The sequence below is a fragment of the Megachile rotundata genome, chromosome 15 (genome assembly GCF_050947335.1).
Source record: "Megachile rotundata isolate GNS110a chromosome 15, iyMegRotu1, whole genome shotgun sequence".
Taxonomy (NCBI): Eukaryota; Metazoa; Arthropoda; class Insecta; order Hymenoptera; family Megachilidae; genus Megachile; species Megachile rotundata.
In genome coordinates this window covers 15,124,053-15,146,095 of record NC_134997.1, presented here as the reverse complement: position 1 = coordinate 15,146,095, position 22,043 = coordinate 15,124,053, and the positions used below count along the sequence as shown (strand labels likewise).

The following is a 22,043-nucleotide window of genomic DNA, read 5'->3' as shown; positions in this document are numbered from 1 at the left end:
TTCGCGCACGATCACGCGCAACATTCTCCCTCTCTGCTTATTCGTTTCTCTCCTATAGGAATACTCTACGAGAAGGACTTACGCGCGCTTTTACTCGTCTACATGGAAATAGTGTATGATACGCGTTAATCTTTAGAACATTTCTGCAATGTCGATAATACAGGGAACGACATCAGAATGGTAAACAATTGTTTTCCGAGTCGGCGAAAGCTGTTCGTACAGTTGTTTCGCTTTGCAAAATTTCCCCATAATCGGAGTAAAAATAAAGATAAAAGGTTATGTAGAGTTATCATATAATTTCGAGTTGTTAGATCCAGCGTGCATCGCTAGATGGCCCTGTCTGTACTGTTTTTCGACCGAATTTTATTGATATCGATTTAGTAGACCCTGATATGCGCGAAAACATAAAAATTGTATTATTTCAGCGACGTAGCGCTAAAAGTACCGTTTTCGGACAGCGCGCGCGAAGGTGTAAGTTTTAAAATACGCGGAGGGACGATGCTTGCGAACGAAAGCGATTTTCTAAAGAAGATAACTTGAAATATTCGAAACGACAAGAAAAAACGTTTGCTTAAATAAACTGACAACAGGAGGAACATGCGTGGAAGAGGAATTTTGTAAAGAAACGAGTTCCGTTAGAAGGTGTTGATTGTACATGCATCTTATTTATATTTATATTTATGTTTATGTTAAAGTTTAGGTTGTTATTTAGGTTTTCGAAAGGAGAATATACGGTTGATCCCAGTGACGAGCAGACGAAAAAGATGGAAACAGTCGTGAATTTGTGAAAATTGAAAATTTCTTGATAGAAATCGAGCGATTCGAGTTGGGCAGATTTGAAATAGAATATGTCGCGGGGACGGCTGATCATCACTGGTTTAGCCGGTGGACGTCGAGAAATATTTCATACAAGACGAATGGATGACAGTTAATCGTTCAGAATATATTTACAAGAGCAGTACAAAGAATAACGCGATATTACACGTACATATTTGTTACGTACACTAACAAGTAATTGGTAAGCAGGTGAACAGTTTAATTGTTAATCGAGGCACGTGACAATAAGGCATTTCTACAGAGGAGAAAATACGGTCGTACACGTGTAAGATACAATCCTGTTTCGGTTCCAGTTGGAATCTAACGATTCGCGAAGGATCGGTACGCAAGAAATGCGGAGTTTATTACATTTGAACGCGATGTCGATAATTTGGCGAACGGGGTCCTCCCACAGCGCCTCCCCGTTGCTTGCGAATCTTGCACGTTTACGATCGTATAAATTTACATTAGTGGACGTCACAATGGAAGTTGTGTTAGTACGTCGGTGCAAAAAAATGCGTATCTGTGTTATCGTCGCTTCTCAGCGTGTCTGGTTACACCGATTATACAAATAGTACAGCAGCACATTGTTCTCGAAAAGAGCGTGTGCACGGATACATGGTAGATTAGCAAGTACGAGATCGGAAAACTCGAGGTGGATAATCGACAATTTGGCAATATCAGGGCTCGCGCATATTCGAATCGTCCGATTTTGCCGCGGTGTTCGACGCGGTGCACGAATGGTAGAATCGTAGGATCGTGGAGGGACATTTTTACCGACGAAACGGTTAGAGAAAGAGCGGCAGAATGAAATTTTTAAGAAGAGTTTGGACGCAGCGAACAACCAATATGCGCATCGTTCGCGGGGAAGAGACGATTCGGTGAAGAAAATTTACGGTACTGATAAATGTTACTTAAATTACAACTAATTTCGGCGTGCGCCGATTACATCGTCGTATTTCTCTTCTTATTGTTCGCGGCACACGCCCATGTTCGCATAACTCCGTTAAATCGTAACGTACGCAGAGATTTAGTATTTAGTACGGTACGATTCGATATATCTCGACGTCTTTCTCGACGAAACGAACGAAAGAAACGGCCGTGCAAGTATAGTCGCGGTAAACGTACTTCTAGCCGGGAATTTCACGATAGAGAACCGTATAAAATACTTGACCTTCTTAATCGTTTCTATAGCAACTGTAACTCCACTTTCTACTTTCTTATTATCGTACTATCACGGTACTATCGTACTGTTCGCTAGTTACTTTACAATTACGCTACAATGTTTCCGCTAACTGTACATCGTGTGCCATTATGTACACATACATATATCCCAAAGATTTCTATTGGTTGTACGTGTTTCGATCTCGATATCGTATCCGATAGCGAAGGAACACTCGAATCGAGTTAATACATCGTCCTGCAGGGTATTTTACGTTAACAACGAACCGTTAGAAAAATATGCACTTCCGTTTCTACTACCGATTTGAAGAAACGCTATAAAATAATTGATTAGGAAAGGGCCGATCGTAGCGAGGGAGGATTTACCGTTCGAGATATCGTTTCGAATGACAACGAATCGAGCGATCTCGAAGAGTTCAGCTGATCCGAACATGCTCGGCGATGCTCGAATAAAATACTGCCAAATATAAAAACCAAGTAAAATATATTCTATGGGAAACATCATATATCATTATGCACCGATACACTGAAATATAACCATAATGCGTGTTTACAATGTTTCTCGAGGATGCGTCTATGTATATGCACGTGACCGTATGTCATGTACGTGGGTGTAGTCGAGTTTTACGATGCACACAAATTACACCGTATCAAATAATTGTCGTCGATTAGCATATCGCTGGAACCTCGGTATTCATCATTGTACTGACCGAGCAATGATCGATGATAATATTATTAATAATACAAATAATAGTAGTAACAGTAGTAGTAGTAGTAGTAATAGTTGTAATAGTAGTTGTAGCAGTATTAATAGTAACGGTAGTAGAGTAGTAACAACAACAACAACGATAATAGTAGTATTAATAATAATAATAATAATAATAATAATAATAATAACAATAATAATAATAATAATAATAATAATAGTAAGAAGAAGAAGAATGATAGGATGGATAGTGGTGGTAATGGTTGTGCCGATAAACATTAATTATTATTATTATTATTATTATTATTATTATTATTATAGAATATTGGCAATAATGTAACGTGTAACGACCGAATATTTAGAGCACCAAAGAAACGCGCGTAAATGCGACGATCTTAAATCGGAGAATTTCGAGAAGAAAAAATGTATCGATTTTATAATTTTAGTGGAAAGAAAAAAAGAAAAAAAGGAAAGTGGTATAATTATAGGTAAGTTCTAATTTAAATCGACGATAACCGGTTAGAAATAAATGGTTAACGCATCTTTGTCGGTTAGTTCGTACGAAAGCAAAAGAAAAAGATATACGAATAATTTCGAACGTATACGCGAGAACGTTACGAGATAATAAGATAGAAATAGTATCGTTAAATTGACCGCAGAAAATATTGTTATCCTTTGAAACAAAAGGAGCAGCTGGTTGGTTGACGACCGACGATACCGTTTTATCGCGATCCTATTTACACGGTTTATCAAGTTAGATGTAACTCGTTGAAGCAAGAAAGAGGCATCCCGCGATTCTTTACGACGATCTCGAGGATCAGCACCGATTACTACGAGCCCGCAAACTGTAGGTAAACCGATTTTACAAGGATTGAGAGGAAAGACGAGGGAGAAAGGTAAGAGGTCGAAATTGAGAAGAAGAGGAAACTCGCGGAAATGGCACTAGACGGATTACGAAGAAATATCTCCGCGCGGTCAATACGGATCCGACTATATAAACGGATCCGACTATATAAACGGATCACGACTATAATACCTTATAATAGTTCAGTATCTATAGCGGGTTACGCGTGTACGTGTATGTTATCTATTTAAAAACCTCTGTACACTTTTTCCCTTTTCTATTTTCCTCTTAATTCTTCTTTTTTCCCTCCCTTTCAATGTACCCCGCTCGACGTTCGACGGGCCGCTCTTTAACGATCTAACGTTCTTTTTTCTCTTGCTCTCCATTTATACACACACACATATATATATACGTATTGTATATACAAAGTGTAGTATCAACTTTGTGCATGGAAAATTTCTAAGAATATAAAAAAATATTATTTGTAAAAATCAGTTGTAATATTACACCGATTATTCTATTTCGACCCGTTTGCATCAACGCGCAACACCTTCTATGATAGATACAGCGATCAGTGAATAACGTCGATACCTATACGCTTATGAATATATGCACAATCGAATGCGTTCTAGGATATACCGAATGCGAAAGTTAGCCTTTCCGAAGGGAAAATTACCGAAAACAAATGATAATTTATTGTTGATTCTTTTGTACGATGCAAACGGGTTAATTGATAGATTTTTTTTCTTTATTAAACAGGCTGCGCTAGTTACCGTTACCGCTTCTAATCGCGTCGAGGTAAAAGTGGTAAGAACCGCGAAAAATTCGAATATCCTTCGTATATTCGAGAAACGGTAACGTAGTTAACGATTCGACCTGCGTGCAAAACTTAGTATTAGAAAATAAGACTGAACAGAAGATTTCACCGATTCAATGATTATAATATTGATTTAGAATTTTCAAGGATGCCGCTGTAACGGTAAAACGTAAATGTAAAAAGAAACGATTAGTCGAATATCCGGACTGTCTTACTGCTATACAATTTTCCAAGTAATATTTTTTCCCCGAGTAAGTATTTAAAATGAAAAAAAAAAAAGCGAAACTGTTTAGTTCGATGTACATACACACTCTGTGCTATTCTCGATATACATAGATATATGTATATTGTAGGTATCGCAAAGGACTAACGTTTAACGGTAAGTATATCGATAACGCTACTCGTTATTGATGTTGGCTGCGGTTTCGATGAATCGCGCGAGAAAGAATGCCATCGAGCGAGGTTCACCCTATATCTACATTTATATGTAGGATAATATGTATACATGTATATATATATATATGTATATATGCGTATGAAATTTCTTCCTTATATTTCGTTTATTCTTTCAGCCTATCAAGTATATTTACAAAAACGAAACGACGACACTGAACGACGATCAAACGGCCAGTAAACGTACGAACCGATGGTTCGCGATAAAATCTGTCTTGGATGATTTTTAAAAACGTGACGCTACGTGACTTTAGAGATATGTTCGGTATTTAAAAGTTACTCTTACGTACGCGCGATACACGTGTACTTATGTACGTTCGTGGTAGACCGCGGGGTGAAAAACGGTTGTGGCTAACGTGTTCGCTGAAATTTCGTGATATTTTGTTGGTACGCGTATATAGTATTGCTCGGTTAGCTTGGAAAAGCCTGGGATTATTAGACGAAGAGGTAGATACACGTATGTATAAAGGGGAATTGCGTGGTTACGTAGCGTGACGTGTATACACGTGGCGTTACGATTTTCAAAGTTACTTCCAAGTTCGCCAAGTTATTACGCGTTAAAGTACCGATCGTTAACCGGGCATTACTGTATACCTCCGTCTCTTTCCTCTGTTATCCCATTCACGATTGTTTTCGCTTTTCCGCTTTTCCGCTTTTCCGCTTTTCCGCTTATTCGCGATAACGTGTTACGACCTGTGCGCGCGAGAATGAGCCGATACTTTACAACCCTGATTCGCCATACACGCCATTGACTCGTGGGGATACGTTGGGCTACGCCGCGATCGTCTCAAGCGTAATCGAATTCGGATGCTCGCTTAGATTTTTCTTCGGTCGATCACGCGAGTTCGATAACGGGAGCAAGTAGAAAACGATTTTAATATCTTATCTTCGGGACGCGGACGGTTCGTTTTCTGTTAAAAGTGACGGTGATCGAGAACGAATGGTAATTTCAAACCGATTTTATTCCTCCTTTCAGCCTACGTCGAATAATTCTAATAGTACTAATAAAAATTATTTCAATTTCGTCTCGTTCGCATTTTAACCCTTCGTGGAAAATCGACGACACCGATCAACTTAAGCGTCCCTTCAAATTTTTTTTTTTTTTATCGAACAGTGCTTTAAACGCTCAACCGACAAACGTCATATTTCTTCTCTAACAGAGTCTTTCTACCGATCGAACGCGATCGAACAACCGTAACTTTCTCGATTCGGATCATGTGGATCGTATGAAAAGTTTGTCGAATGGAAACTGTTCTTTCAAAATACCGTGATTCCCGAGAGCAGAGTTTGTAACGCGATTCGTTTCCAAGGCACAAAAGGTTAATCAATCGATTCGTTAAACTAAACTTCTTCCTTCTATATTTACAATTGTCTCTCTACGATCTCTACTGTTCTACAACATCGAAGCGTCCAAGTTGTTCCGCGTATCTCGCCGATTCTTCTTCGTATTCGGCCAGTACGAATATTTTCGTACGCTCGAGTATACAAAAGATTAGTCGATTATCGTTTAAACTTTAAACGATTAACGTCGTTATAAAATCGCGCGATACGCGTGTATTCGAAATGTAAACTACACGAAAATTCTCCGACATCGTGAAACAATCGAAACGGAGAAACAGGAGACGCGAGGGAACGTCTTGAAAAATCGAAACGAGCATCCGTTTATGTTCGTACAGTCGCGTGTACGAATTAGTTTCTGTCGATTAAACCGAGCGCGATTCCTTCTTCTTCGAATCTAACTAGTTCGAATTTCGGTTCGAAAGTCTTCCATATGCTCGCGCTTAACCAAAGAGGCCGACCATACACGCGATTCTACGTGCCCAATGAAAATCTTCGCTTAACGATCATGGCCAATAAACTTTGCTCCCGTACAAAAGCTCTACCTCGTTTTCTACGTTTATTCTCGTCATCTAATTTAAATTGCATACGACAACATGTTCTAAATGATGGTCCATTTCGTTCACAGCGGTTTCAACAACTTCGATAGTCTCTGAGTTTTTAACTACCATATATATATATATATATAATATATACACATGTGTGTGTGTGTATATATATATATCTCAATATTTTTCGTTCGTGTACGTCTCGTGCGGGCACAACCGTACGTCTCGATATCGTTAGAGGATATAAAAGGAAATCTTTACATTTTTTTCTTCCTCTTAATTTAGTCTGTCCAACTGAAACGAGTTTCGAAAATTCTCAACATTCAACAGAAAGAACTCAACGACAGGGCGTTCAGCGAGTACTTTCTTCGATTATACTTCTCTATGGTATAATATATATATATATATATATAATATAATACATATATATGTGTATATAACAGTTAATAAATAAGTAAATAATCTCTGATTAACATTAATCACACCGGTAACAAGTTATAAATTGTAAATTTGTTAAACATTTAACAAGAGTTCTTAGAGTTTCGGTTGTGTCCGCCGAGAAAGAAAGAGAGATAGAGATAGAGAAAGGAGAAAGAGAAATAGAGAGAGAGAGAGAGAGAGACGCGATGAGACGAGAAGGAAATACAGATTTGTCGCGCGTGTACTTGGTGTGTACATATATGTAACTTACACATACTTCGTCGTATTAAAAATATACATTAAAATGTACGCACAATTTATCGTTGACGTACACTGTTTAACAAGTTCCCTACCTTAAGAGGTACCACTACGTATCATTATTTTCTTTTCTCGTACGTATTCTTACAATAAAATAGATCCGTAAGCAAATGTAATCTTTGCTCTGTATCTGACGCATAGCGACGTTTACCTTCGTAACAAGATCGTAAGGTGGATCGGTGGATCGACTTGTAACAACTTTTCACGAGTTGCCACATTGGCGTAACCAGATAGCTACTAGATATCGTAACGCGAGGAAAATACGTAGTATACTTCTGATCAGAAACGCTGAAAAATCTGAAATTTCGATATTACCGAGTCGTCGAATTTCCACATTTCGACAAATCTAGTCATAGTGACGCCAATGGACAGTTTAACGGAGAAAATACATTCTAATTACAGTACGATAAAATAATAGTGTGTCGTGATGGAACGGTCCGCTACTTACACCGCTGTACGAATGAGTTTTACAATATTGAATTTTGTGCTTCATGCGAATAAACGTGATTATATGTACGACATTGCTCCATTAGTGTCAATAACGAAAGAAAATAATTTAACTTCATATATAAATATAAATGTATAACTCCTGTATAACTAGGAATATTTTATCGAACGAGGTGTTTATTGTTCTCCTGAATTCCGAATGTTAAACTTGCGATGGATAACGTATTCGATATCGATGCAGGTTCGCTTGTGCCTGAATTGCTCACAAAAAATCTCGTAAGATTTTAAATAACAGTTCTCTTATTTATTACAAAAATGAATAACGTTCAACTTTGTGCAAACTGTTCTCATACAAATAAACGAAGCACAAAATAATGAATTTGAAACACTGCCAAGGAATGGTTATGCGGCATCACATCGGTTATGTGACCGATAAATAATTGCATTGTTCGGTGATCCACCTATTACGATTTCAGATCTAGAACCAATCCGTAGTATCGCAGATTATCATTTCAAAGATTTAATTCAGGCATATACATTTACGTTCATATATATATATATATATATATATATATATGAAAGTATGTATATACATATATATAAATACATATATATATATGTATATACATATAATATCAGTTCAAATACAATAAATTTTGTATCAATAGGAAAATGTTTAATAACTAGTGGAGACGTGTACATATATATATATACATATATATATATATATATATATATATATACATACATATACATATACACGTACAGTGGATATATATATATACATATACGCGCGCGCGCACACACACACACATTATACTTTTTTTTTTAATACATTAAATCTTACTTTTTTCTTTATGAAAAATAACAATTTCTTTATACTTTTTTTTCTTTGATAAAAAAGTGTGTTGGCTAAGAGATTGCACTTTGTGATCATCTTAAAAATTTGTAATTAATCATTAGTGACTATACACTGTATCTTATGTTTCGCACACCGATTGTTCGTACAGTCATCAGATACGTCTCTAATATACGTTAGTAAAGAAACAAATTAATATCGTAGATTATACGACTCTTTTTTTCTGTTTAACGTACGCATATATAATCTTCGGTTACGATATATATATATATATATAATATAGACTGACTGCCCAAGTTGCCGATTCATCGAGAGAACATCGTAATACGGAGTTCATCATCGCTTCTTAAAGTATAGATACAACAAACTGTCCCACCCTATTACACTGGCTAACGCTTTGTCCATCGCTTCCCGTTTACGTATCTTTTCTGTCGCGTTCTCGCTAATAATATACCGTGTTCTTTGTGCTAAGCTCGTCGACGAGTTATCTTGTGCGGGCAACGTGGGTAAGTCAACTCGAAGGAGGGCCACAAATGGTGCCAGGCACTATTTATTCATATACCGTTTGTGTGTTCCATTAATTACGTTAATTAATTACAGTAATGTACCAAATACGACTCGTGAGAGCAGTTTATACCAGGATATATCCTGAGATCGAGTAAAGCATAGGCTGAGACCATCTCGAAGCGATTTTAATGTTAGGAAGAAGACGTTCGGTACTTTTTACAATTGCAACCCTCGTCTTGCCATACGATTTTACGAACAGTTCGAAACGCGTATTTTTTTCTTTTATGTTTCATTTTCATTGTGATTCGAAGAAATCGCGTGCAACGATAAAAATTAATATAGACGGTGGTTTAAACGAATCTATCGGCTGACGTTTAACGTTACTCTATTTCACGATACGATGCTTGCTGGGAAACATGGTCTCGTTGTGTACGATTTAGGCTGTAAGGGTTGCAACGTTTCTTCCTGTTCTCTTACCGCGTTTTTCTTTCTTGATATCAAATGTGCAAAATACTTGTGGAAAATGTATGTAGCATATGTATGTACGCATACATACGCAAATTCGTGTGAATATACCTTTTCTTTTTTTCTTTTTTTAATAATCAACACTATATAATATGCTTACTTCACGTGTAATATGCATATATCTCGTCTATTACTTCGTAATAATTATATATTAATTTCCGATTGTGTTTTTTACGATGTGTACCGTAATTGTTTCGAATACAGTAGCCGATCATCGTTTATCAGATTTATCAGCGGACATAGACCGTTAATTAGTTCGCTAAGAAAAGAAAAAAGAAGAAAAGGAACTTCACTGTACAAAGAAAAATCAGTGTTACTCGAATGAATCGTTAAAACGAAGGATCTACGATACGTATATACGATAATAAAAGTTAAACGATCGATTCGGATCGTTCGAAATAAAAGTACGGTTTTTTTCGTCAAAGGAAAGAAATTGTTGCGATTATAAAAATTGTAAGATAAAATTTATACACTAATCGAATATCATTATTCTCTGACTAGGCATTCAATTAAGAGAGAAATTATCGCTCTCGGCATTCGTGTTCGTAAAACATCAATTAACGGATTATGCCGCGATTTGTCTATCTACCGTAACGCAGAAAAAAAAAAGAAGAAAAAAAAACAAGTAACAAAGTACAATTATCCGTAAATCTCTAAACCGTAAGATCATAGACATTCGCAAGCTCCTAGAAATTTAACATCTTTAATATATAGAGAGATGCGCGGATAATCGAGCATAGCGAGTCAAAGTGGAAAAAAAAGTGGCGAGATCAGGCGAAACACGAGTAATCCGCTATATGCAAAGAAATGTTGAAAAGAAAAACGAAACCGAACGCGGAAAATGAAAGGTGACAATTTAGAAATTTCGAATCGAAGCATTCGTATATTTTCGAAGGCGAAAATTTCGATTATCGGGAGAATTAGCTCGAAGCACACCTGATTCTCTCCGATTGAACCCGAACCTGATATATCGAGTATCCGCACATCCTCGCTAAAACATCGTTTCCTTTCCCCTTATTTTAGTTACTGTTCAAAAAGGAATAATCTCGCCATAGCGACAAGTATCAAAGACACAATATGCCATATCACGAAGAAAATGACAATGAATTTATGACATATATACAAACAACTTTGTATTATATACATGAATATATATATATATATATATATATATATATATATGTATGCATATATTTATGTATCCATAACATGTATATATACATAGACGCATACGGTATGCGGCATATGCGCATTATATATATATATATATATATATATATATATATATATATAATATATATATATATATATAATGTTGTATATACATGTACGTGTAACGCTTCAACATTATGGCACCGTATTTTAATCGTCAAACAAACGTGTTCCGTGTGTATACGTGTACATGTGTGGGCTTGAAAATATAAAGAAATTTGTATTTCCGCCCACCAGCGAAGGCGGACCGCTCGTCCGCGGTGAATCGTTCTCACATATGCTCAGCTAACCCAAACTGGTTGAAACGTGTATGTGTACGTGTACGTATGCATGAGCGTGTACGTGTGTACGCAACAAGTTTCTCAAACTTTTCGAGTCCTGGAACTTTTCACAAGCACTATACGCCGTTGTACGTAGAGGTATGAAAGGATCGAGCGTAACCGTACGATTGACATTAAGTCGCCCAGCCCTCGGTGATCCTGGAACGTTTCATCAACGGTCCATTTTCATAGTCCGAGTTGCTGCCACCGTTTCCAGCCGCGTTCGAGTGGCTTGTTCTGATATCGGCAACGTTTCCGCTGCCAGGCGAGGGTAAGTTGGTCGGTGTTATGCTACCGGAGTGAGACGGCGGTGGATTACTGCTCGGTCTACTAGACACAAGATTCAACGACTGTGGCCCGGGATGAGGTACGTGGTGTGGAGGCGGTGCACCGCTACTGGACGACGACGGTCCAACGTTTAAACCGGTGTGATGAAGATTGCTGGTATTGCTTGGCCCACTGCTACTCGAACCGCTGTTTCCACCGTGCGGATCTCTCGGCGGACTGATCGGTTCGCTCTTTATTTTCACCGGCAACGGCGACGTGGCTGGTGGAGGCGTACTGCTCGACACCGCTAGATGAGGAAGACCGCTGTAATCGGAGAGAATTTGCTTCCTTTATTATAGAAAAGCGGCAAAAGCTGATCGATAGCAGAATGATTTCCCGGAAGCAACGACACCGTAAAAGAGAAATATATTAAGTTCGTTAACGTCGAAAGCGAACAGCTAACGAGCGAAAATAAGCGAGCGAGCGAAAGAAAGAAAGAACGAACGAACGTGGACAAAAGCAATGAGAATGCTAAACATGATCGAAACGTGGTAAAAAAACTATTCGCAGGAGAAAAAAAACTATAGAATTCCATTAAACGTATTTAAAGTTTTCTAGTTTTTTTTTTATCGTACACGAGACCTATAGAATTCGAACGAAATTCATTCCAACTGGACGTATAGTTTTCTTTCGCGAGAATAATTATGAAATGTGATTTACCTGATGCTGGACATGGTGGCTGCCGAATACATTGATAAGTCATCAACGTACCTCTGATGAGACCACGCTAAACTTCCAAGGTCCGTGGAATAATCCGTTGGTCCAAAGCTAGAATATCCAGCTGGAACCGATGGTGTTTGTAGTGCCACTACCGGTGTATTCAAGGTGGACTGTGCATGGCCGCCCTGTGTACCCCAACAGGGTCGAGAGAACGCGAACGAAAGAAATTCAAATAATTTATTTAATTTTTTGGATCTAATATGGAGGAAAGTATCGAATCACGAGAAAAGATGTAAAAAACGTTGTAAAGACCTCGCGCAGAGAACGGACTTACATCGTAACTGGTATCTTCCGAAAGAGGTTGCGTAAGGGGTGTTGGAATAACTACGCGAAGATTAGTCCTATGAGGATGAGGCGGTGGTGGCGGAGGCGGAGGTTGCGGCGAATGTCTCGACGGATTACTGGCTTTGTTAGCGATGCCCCCTCCAACTCCTAACGCCGGCGAAGGTCCAGGACTAGGCGAACCCCCTAACGGTGACGCCGACGGTGGATAACCGTTGCTCATTTCCAACATCCCCCCAGGTGGATAGACTGGAGAAAGAAAATGGATCGGTAACAGTTTTCGTTCGTTAGGTTTTTAATCGATCGAAAGAGAGGACCGTACCTGAATCTGTTTCAGAAGACGACGGTCTCGGAGAAATGCTGGTATGCGCCATTTGAGGACTAGATCCGAGTAGAGATTCACCGTAACTGTTCACTGGTACGGATACAGGTAGAGTGTAATTAGACTGTCCCTGAAATTGCAGCGAATCAACAATGATACCGTTAATGTCGTTTCCAGTTTACGTCTTCGGTCCGTTTCTTCTAAATTCGGCTAATATACCGTAGACGCAACAAAATCGAAAGGAAAGCGAACCCAAGACATTACGCGTTAGCCATAAAGAGGATTTCGAGTAGACCTTTTTCGTTTACCGAAATAATTATCGACTCCGCATTAAACGTTACGAGACGAGTATAACGCGAGAACCTGAGCAAATCGATGGAGAAGAGATTAAAAAGTTTCCAGTGGCTAAGGAAAGTTTGGAAAAGTAACGCGATAAGGTAGTAAACGAGAAAGGCGGTGGCGCGAATGAAACGACGAGGAACCGCGTCACCGACAAATTGCTTGATAGCGTACTATTGGTTAAAAGCTAATAAATATAACCAGGAGCGATCAAATATGCTCTCGATCATGCGAAAACTCGAGGGCAGAGGTTCCCAAAGAGGAACGATTCCTATGGAAAATACGATACGAACGCGTATTAGGGAGAAAAGTTGGAGAAGGATAATCGAAGGGCAGCGTAGAAGAGGATCGGGGATCATACTTACCCGTGTGCCGTTGTGGTGCCTCTGCATCATCAGCTGGAACTCCTCGTCGATCTTTGTGTATTTCGCTTCGGTCCGCGGCGTCAGATTGTACTCGATCGCGTCTGGCTCCGGACTTTCTGGAGACATGGCACCCTTATGTTCCTTCTTGTTGAGTGCCTGCAAGTGTCAGCAGACAGGTTCACGTGACCACACCGCCCGAGGGCACTCAACCTTCGCATGCACGTTAATTTAACGCTAACAGCCTCCTCCTCTAATCTCGCCTTTTCGCTCGCCGATCACCGTTTCCGCGTACATTCGATTTCGTCGATTCGTTCGGTAACCGACGATTCTCCGAGATCGTGATTAGAGGACCGGCTGAAACACCCTACCGAGTGTCCCTAATTCGAATAGAATTAGTCGATGTAACGTCGCGTAGGTACACGCGTATCGACGAGACGTAGTCTGTAAAAGCAGAAAGCCGCTTCGACGACGTTCGTAGTTAGTTTATTGTACGCTGAACGCGAAGCGACGCGACGCGACGGCCATAAAGTTGCTTCGTTTAATTCTCTTTCTCTTCTGTTACTCACCGTGGCCAGTTAAATATTGCAACGAGACTCAATTTATTATTTACGATCAATGAACGAACGCGGCACAATTACTTTCCTCCGATCGATAACGGATACATTTTCCCGACAACTTTTCTCGCCGACGAGTCCGCGTAACGATAACGAATCTTGATCCTACAGTTTTTCCGATTCTCGATACATGTACGTAGATAAAAGGAATCGATTAATAATAAAGTAGAAAAATGAAATCGAAGAAAGAGAGAAACGTGCAGAATCGATAGTTTCGTTCGATACATGGTAAAGAAGTAGCTCGAAAGTTCCCTGAAAACAACGAGCTTAATTCGTCCGTGTACGAACGAAAAGTTTGGAAAATCCTCGCGACACCGAATATTGCCACTTATCGCTTGGCAGTAAACTTCGAGAGCTCGATAATCGACTACCTCTGAAATATTTTCCATTTAAATGGCGTTGCTTATTATGTAAGCGATCGATCGAACGATTGCCGGCAATTTTGAATCTGCCGGTTAAAATATTAAAGGAATAAACGAGAGAAGGGGAAAGAGAAAAAGAGAGAAAGAGGGAGAGAGATAATTCCGCTACAAAAACGATAGTCGCCAAGTGGAAAAAACGTAGCGGCTTATTACGCGAGGAAGATAAGTGGAAGTTTTGAAAATAATGTTTACACTCGTACGGGGCGAGTCTAGGAGATAATCATTGTAATTACGTTCGCGTAATAACATTTGCCTGCGATTAATCAGTTTTCGCGATCGAAGTAAACGGGACTATCGGTGGCTCATCTTTTTCTTTCGGAGTCGAACGAGTTAAACGCATCTCGCGTAACCGCCGTCTCTTCTTTTTCGTCCTCCTCTCGCGAAGAAGATGCTTAATCGGCCTTGGAGATGCAGAGACACGTTTAAACGTACCCTCGGACATATTATTTAAATGAACGTAGAACGAACGAGTTTTTTACTTTTTCAGCCAAAACATCTGAATTTCAGACACGTGCCTGTTGTTCGCGGACGAAAGAAACAAGCATTCGATGATATCTAAAACGAACTCGATGGAAGTTTATTCTCGCGGAGAGGTAGATTCTCGTTAGATCGGCCGTTTGGAAAATTCAAGGAAATTCGGAAATTCGGAAATTTTGAAACGATTAAACGGTTGGGTGGGTTACGACATAACGAGAGTTTACTCTGGTCGCATAAAGGAATCGAAAAATTTCGATGGAACGTTGAAAATTACTTATGGAGAAATCGGCTCACCTCGATGATATTCTTGTTGGTGAGGGACTCGTGAGGTTCGTTGTACTCGGTGTACTTGAGAAGAACCTTGTCCATGTCGGTGCTGGCATACTGATACAGCTTGTTACTCGAACTGAAGATAATCAGAGCGATCTCGCAGTCGCACAGTACCGACAGTTCGTACGCCTTCTTCATCACTCCGAATTTCCTTTTGTTGAAAGTCACCTGTTTTCCGAAAAGTCGAATCAAACCTATGAAATATCTTTGGTATCGCGACATTAGTATCCCCCCTCCCCGACGATGATATTCGCGATATCGATCTTGTGTTTCCAACATTTTTTATCGTCAGAGCCAAAGACGCTCTTCTGATGTAACGCGTTCGATGGTAGTTGACCTTTTATTTTGATTTCTTTGGCAATGAAACACGCGCGCAATGTAATGCCGAGTAGACGTTATTATATAATCAACACGATTATTCGACGTTAACGCGAATCATCGGCAAAGTATCGTGTAACTAGCGACCAAATTTTTCTTCTCGTTTGCTTCGTAAATTTTCTTCCACCTTCTAGGACACTGTTCGAAAGGTTCGTTTCGTACCTGACGATTTCGTTCGTCCGTGATGCGCGAAATCTGAATCTTCTTCCGACCCATTTTTGTACGGCGTTGCGGAGACGGGACAGCTCTTCGGAACCACTCGATAGAATATTAAAAACACTGTAACAAAAAAAGAGAATAACAAAGGATATTATCGGTTTCGATATTTCCGATTGCTCGAGAATAAAATCGTAGGAGGAGACGCGCGTTAATCAAAGTCACGGACAACGTATAAAAATGTACGCGAACGTTTAATAAACCGATAAAGGTGTTAAGCTTACCGCGTAGATACACGTATGTAGATATAGAAGAGGAGGAAAAATGTAGGTAACGGTTAGAGAGGAGGTGCGAACGAAGCGTTCGAGTGTCCGCTCGGTTGAATTTCAGCCTGAAATATTGCCGCGGCTTTTGAATCGGCCTGCAACAAGTTTCGAACAAAAGGGCGCGATTCGAAGCGAAGCGAAGCGACGTGGCGTGTCGCGTGGCGTGGAAACAAAAAGGTCCGGCCCATAGAAAAGTGGATTACGATACGTGGTCAGACAAGGAGTATCGTCCTACGAGTTCGCGCGACAGAACTGGACCATGTGTTCTCGAGCCTAATGTTGTACGTACAAAACACGTGTCCGTTTTCATAGGTTTTCACACGTTTTCATAGGTTTTCATAGGTTTTCATAGGTACACGCGTATTAATGTCGAGCGAACGAGTCGAGCAACTTCGATAACGCATAAAATTCGATGGAAAGAACCGAGAACCTGTACACGCTTTTCGTCCGACCCAATATCTACTTGAACGATTCAACAAATTACCTTATTGTTAGGTAGCTATGCCAGCGATAAGAAATTTACGCGAATCGAGATGAGCCGATCGTTGCCGAATTTCCTCGGCAGCGATCCGATAGACGAGCGAACAAAGCGAAAGATAACGTTATCGATTTTGTATCGGCGATTTTCTTCGATTCGAGCCGAATGCGCGTTTATATCAACGTCTACGTTAACGCTTAACCTATCTACTACTCTTTCAAAATAATCGCGATTCGACTATTATCGTTTTTCAATGACCGTCGAATACGAACGAAATATCGAGGCAGCAGGCTAAATTCGATGGATGTTCTCGAATCATACTCGATGTTCGATAAAAATGATACTAGCTGATTTTAGCGAGATACGGTCGTTAAACCGGTCGATCGATGCGATCCGCGGGAAAAAAGAAAATTTAAACGTACGCGACCCCGATGCTATTCCTTCCCTGTGGAATTTCATTTCGTATATGCAGGTATTTACGAGGCGATAAACGAAGCAACGATAGAAATCGACACTGACACTACGAAAGAGGCACACGTAAATACTTGAGAACGACGCGACTGGGCGCAGCGTACATGCGTAATAAGCGATCGATCGATCGCTTTTCATTTTATCGTCGATAATTAACGTACGTAATAATCGACTTTGTCGCTCGAGTTTTCCTCAAAGTGTCTACAGGGTACATCGAGTTACGTTGCTCGACCTGTCCCCGTGTTAATTAACCGTTTGATTACCGCGGACGATCTCAGAAACGTAAATTCGAGTACTTCTTAACGTCCCTACCTACGCGATCTCCCAACCCCGTAACCCCTGCTATACGCTGCGATACAGTTTTTCTAATAGGTAAAAAGATGGGTGAACGAAGTAACACGCGATAGTAATTTGTGGTAGGTGTAAAGCGTAGTGCGGCGCCTGACGCTCTGCTATCTGAATTATACGGTCCATTATCATAAAGAAGAATCGGCGCGTACGCTACTGGTAATCAACGATTAAATTGCGGTAACGCGATGTCAGCGACAGACGAGCAGAAAGTCGAATTACCTTTCTCGCCAACCACGATTACGACCATTATATGATATATGTACCACGAACATATTAGAGAATTCCATTACAGGGTATACAAGTAAACGTCCAGTATTCGAACAGTTAAATCCGAAAGTGTTTCATAGAAATTTATTGGAAAAACGATAAGTTCGATAAATGAGAAAATTCGATGCGATAGGATAAATGAGAGTAGGAACGTTGTTCGTTGTCGAAGAGGGAAAACTGACAGGGTTGCGTCGTACTCGGAGGATAAACCGCGTATCGTATCGATTCGATTCGATTCGATTCGATTCGATTCGATTCGATTCGATTCGATTCGATGGACCGAGGAGGCGTTTGTTCTCGAGTCGCGCGGTTCAATTTTGAGTGGCACGGGACCGCACTCTCGTAAAAACATTGGCTTTAACGTCGTTCTAATTCTAAGCTCCATCAACTATATTTACCGAAGCCCCTTTCATTCATTCCGAGCACGCGATCTCTCGCTATATGAATTAACGCGCGTTTCACGGGCAAACGTTATTTTTGTCGCGACTGCTTTTGCATCGTGAAATTATGTTGCACCCTCGCCGATCGTAAGTATTCTCGCGATACTGTTCGAAAGTCTAGTCTAGATAAATTTCTCTCGACGAGTATTTCAAAGAAGAATACAGCCACGGTGTACGAGTATAGTTCAGTTATATCGGCCGTATTACGAATTACGAAACTCTGCGTAGACGATTTATTGGGCATCGTGCAGCGACGAAAAGAACAAGTCGAGTAAAAACTCGATAGAACCGAAGCTTCCTTCCTTCCTATCTTTCTTCGGTTATTGTCTAACGACGATAAAAGGTAACGCTCGGACAGCTAGAGTAAGAGAGATGTCTCGTCCGATCGAATTCGGTTTATTATACAAGAGCGTAGAAGCGAGGGTCAGCGACCAGCAACTATTTCTCTGTACACGTCACATTTTGCACTACCGTTCGACTCTATCTCCTATAATAGTACTCGTACTTGCTCTGTCGTTCGATTAAAAATTCAATCGTTCCCTCGTTACGTCACACCTACCTAATATAACTCGGATTTTCGTTTCTTCAAAAGTTAACCTTTCGATTATTGTCTCGTTCGAATTTATCTCGGCTTAACTCTTCTCTATACGTTATCTCTAAATACCGCTAATTAGAGACGCTGGCCGACTCTATTAAATGTTAAATATGAAAAGTTTCGATCGGAAACTATTCGAAATCGACCCGATCAGAGATGATGGGTGCTCGCCTAATAACTCGACAATTAGGCGACTAATCCTGCCCTCGTTGTTACCAACGCAACGCAACGTTACAATGTATCGATATAATACAATAATTATAATCGATCGATGCAGTAGCAACGCGCCGATACACGATATTTAAATAATGTCGAATCGAGAGTGTTACTCGGGTCAAGACGCGGATGGAGTATTTTAATTTGGCACACCAATTTCGATACGAGCGCCAACACACGGGCTGCGATAAGACCAGCTTTATCGCTCTTAAACCATGCTCATCACGCGTACTCGGTACATAGCATGATACGTTGAACTTTGCCAAACCGTTTCCTTCGGTAGTTTTGCGATCGTTCGGACCGACGCGTTATCTCGATATCACGAGGTCGATTCGTTCGTCGATACACGCCGCGATTGTGTCGTTTGCAGAACAAAAAAAAAAAAAAAAAAATAAAGAAAGAAAGAAAAAGAAACAAAAATAAGAAATATTCGTAAAACGTAAGATACGAAATGATATAATACTACGGAGACATTAATAGACGTATTTAAAACAGCGATTCCGAACGAACCGAATCGATATAACCTGAAAAGGTTGTCTCATCGAATTTCGTTAAAGAACGAAACAGTCGATAAATAATTTTTATGCTCGAAAAGCGCGCGCTCGTCGACGTCAACTTACCGATTCGAAGCGAACTCGATCAGTCGAGCATCTCGATGGTCCGTTCACCGATCGATCGATCGTCTCGCGCGCACTAAATCGATATCAAAACAAAGATGGCGGAGATCGCGCACTCTTCACAGATGTTATTATCACAATATAATTGAAGGATCGCACTCGCTCAAATACGACGTCTAATCATCCACAAATATTTCCTATCTATCAAGAAAATTTCACGCGTTTCTCGAGAAAATTTTTCGACTCGCGAACGCGATCTCTTACGAATACGTTACGGTGCGCGATACGTTTATTTTCGGATCCACTTTCTTTCGAAAAACATCCAACTAAAGATTCGCGGAACAGCTTCCATCGACCACCAAACAGTTTACTTTCGAAATATTCAGGTTTTTTCAACTCTCGATGATAACCGACCAGCATTTAATTTTCGTTCGTACGCGGTGCAGAGAAAACTGTACGTGTAACACGCGATATCCTATATATTTACACGAGTGTATATAAAGCAAGAAAAATATGATTATCGAGAGGTTAGCTTAGTCAAAGGTGCGAGGAGAAAAGCTCGTTCTCCAGAACGGACGTCAATGGTCCCGCGATCGATATCTCCCCACTAAACACCCTCGCGAAAGGTACAACTTTAAGATCAAAACAAAACTTTGCTTCGAGATAGTTACGTAGAAATAACACACGAGTTTTTGGCACGAATCAACTTGCACTGCTTTCGGCCGATCGAATCAACACGCGTCACTCGATTCGCACGCCGGATGGATTTCATCGGTTCGTCAAACACCGGACAAGAGCCAATCGTGTATTCGATTCGTAACGACGACTTCCTTTCGAGATCCTCTTCTGCGTCGTTTTTCTTCTTCTTCTCCTTATTCTCCTTCTTCTTCTTCTTCTTCTTTTTATTATTATTATTACTATTATTATTAATATTTATTATTTGAACACGATATAGATACTCGGATTATAGTTTGATCACTTTTATGAATCGTCTTTCTTGTATGTTGTTAGGTGCACGACCGTACGAAGAAGAAGCGCGATTCCCCAGGATCCTAGGCTAACCAGGAAGCAACGTTAGCTAGCTAGGTTAGAATATCCTGATTGACTAGAAACGATGACTAGAAACGCACGATTTTTCTTAAAATATTGTTCACGTGCGATGAGCCGTCGATTCGCACTGCTCCGTAGAAAATTGAAATTTAGAAGCGTCGTCGTATCGGACGGTAAAAAAGCGGGCCGCGCGCCTCGACCAGTTCGCGGTCGAGCCTGAAATAAAGATTTGAGGAAGTCGCGTGGAGAACACGGGACACGGGAACGAAAGAAAAAGAGAGAAGGAGAGAGTAGGAGAAACGGAGAGAAAGAGAAAGATAGAAGAGAAACGAGAGGAGAAGGGGCACTCTGGCCGTGTTGCACATACCAGTCGGTCCACCTCGCCTCTGAAGTTCGCCTCGGCACGTCGAGCTAACGTCGACCGAGGCTCGAACGGTGATTGGCTAATGTCCAGAACGACGTCAGACACCGACTCGCCAATTGCGCGAAGAGAACTGCGCCGCGCATGCGCACCGCTTTCGAACGGAATAGTCCCGCTGGCATTTCAGCTTCGACCGCGGACCAGGTGGCACTCTTTTCGCTTTTATGCGCCGCTACTTACGAATAATTCTCGACTAAACTCTCCTACTCGTTTTCATCTCCCCTGTACGAGATCGTTCGCCGTCAACCGAGATATTTCCTTGCTCGCGAACTTGAACTAAAAACTCGAGAACGCGAGAGAGAAACGTTGAATTCCTCCTAGACAGAAATCTACGAATGTTGAATATTTCATAAAAGTCTAGGTTGAATACGAGAGAAACTTTTTCTTCCCCTTTCAGTTAGACCCGAATCGTCCGACAAGAGCCGTGATCAAATTGCTAGAAATAGTAACACGGTTTTAAAATCATGACTGTTTGGATTTTGTAAAAAATCGAATAACGATATGTACATATTGTCAAACGACGATTGAAATGCATAATTATTTTCACGATCCGAACGAAAGATTAACGGAAAGTAGAAAGAGTTATCGAAATATCGGGAGCCATTCATAAGTTACGTTCGCGAAAGTTGGCTCGAATCGCGTCACGATCGTAAATTACGATCGCGCTAAAGTTTAGATAGCCACGCATAAAAGTGGCATCTTTACACTTTATTAATATTTTGCCGCACAGAAATAACGACGCGTTGCATACCATGTCAGTTGATCGC

At 40.3% G+C, this 22,043-nt stretch overlaps 1 protein-coding gene across 12 annotated transcripts in view; it reads right to left on the bottom strand.

The window, feature by feature from the left end:
* Positions 1-922: 922 nt before the first annotated feature.
* Mef2 (myocyte enhancer factor 2) overlaps positions 923-22,043 on the bottom strand; it is a 37,348-nt gene continuing 16,227 nt past the window's right edge. For 6 of the 12 annotated variants that reach the window (XM_076540364.1, XM_012285497.2, XM_076540366.1 and 3 more), the window contains 7 exons: positions 16,051-16,167; positions 15,475-15,678; positions 13,668-13,823; positions 12,964-13,093; positions 12,634-12,890; positions 12,300-12,484; positions 923-11,903 (listed from right to left, as the gene is read on the bottom strand). In XM_076540364.1, the coding sequence (XP_076396479.1) occupies positions 11,447-11,903; positions 12,300-12,484; positions 12,634-12,890; positions 12,964-13,093; positions 13,668-13,823; positions 15,475-15,678; positions 16,051-16,104 (1,443 nt within the window). In that variant the 5' untranslated portion in view covers positions 16,105-16,167 and the 3' untranslated portion in view covers positions 923-11,446. Of the gene's footprint in view, positions 11,904-12,299; positions 12,485-12,633; positions 12,891-12,963; positions 13,094-13,667; positions 13,824-15,474; positions 15,679-16,050; positions 16,168-16,328; positions 19,164-19,808; positions 21,124-21,222; positions 21,242-22,043 lie in introns of those variants that run through there. The other 6 variants (XM_076540368.1, XM_012285499.2, XM_012285500.2 and 3 more) reach the window with 6 other exon arrangements.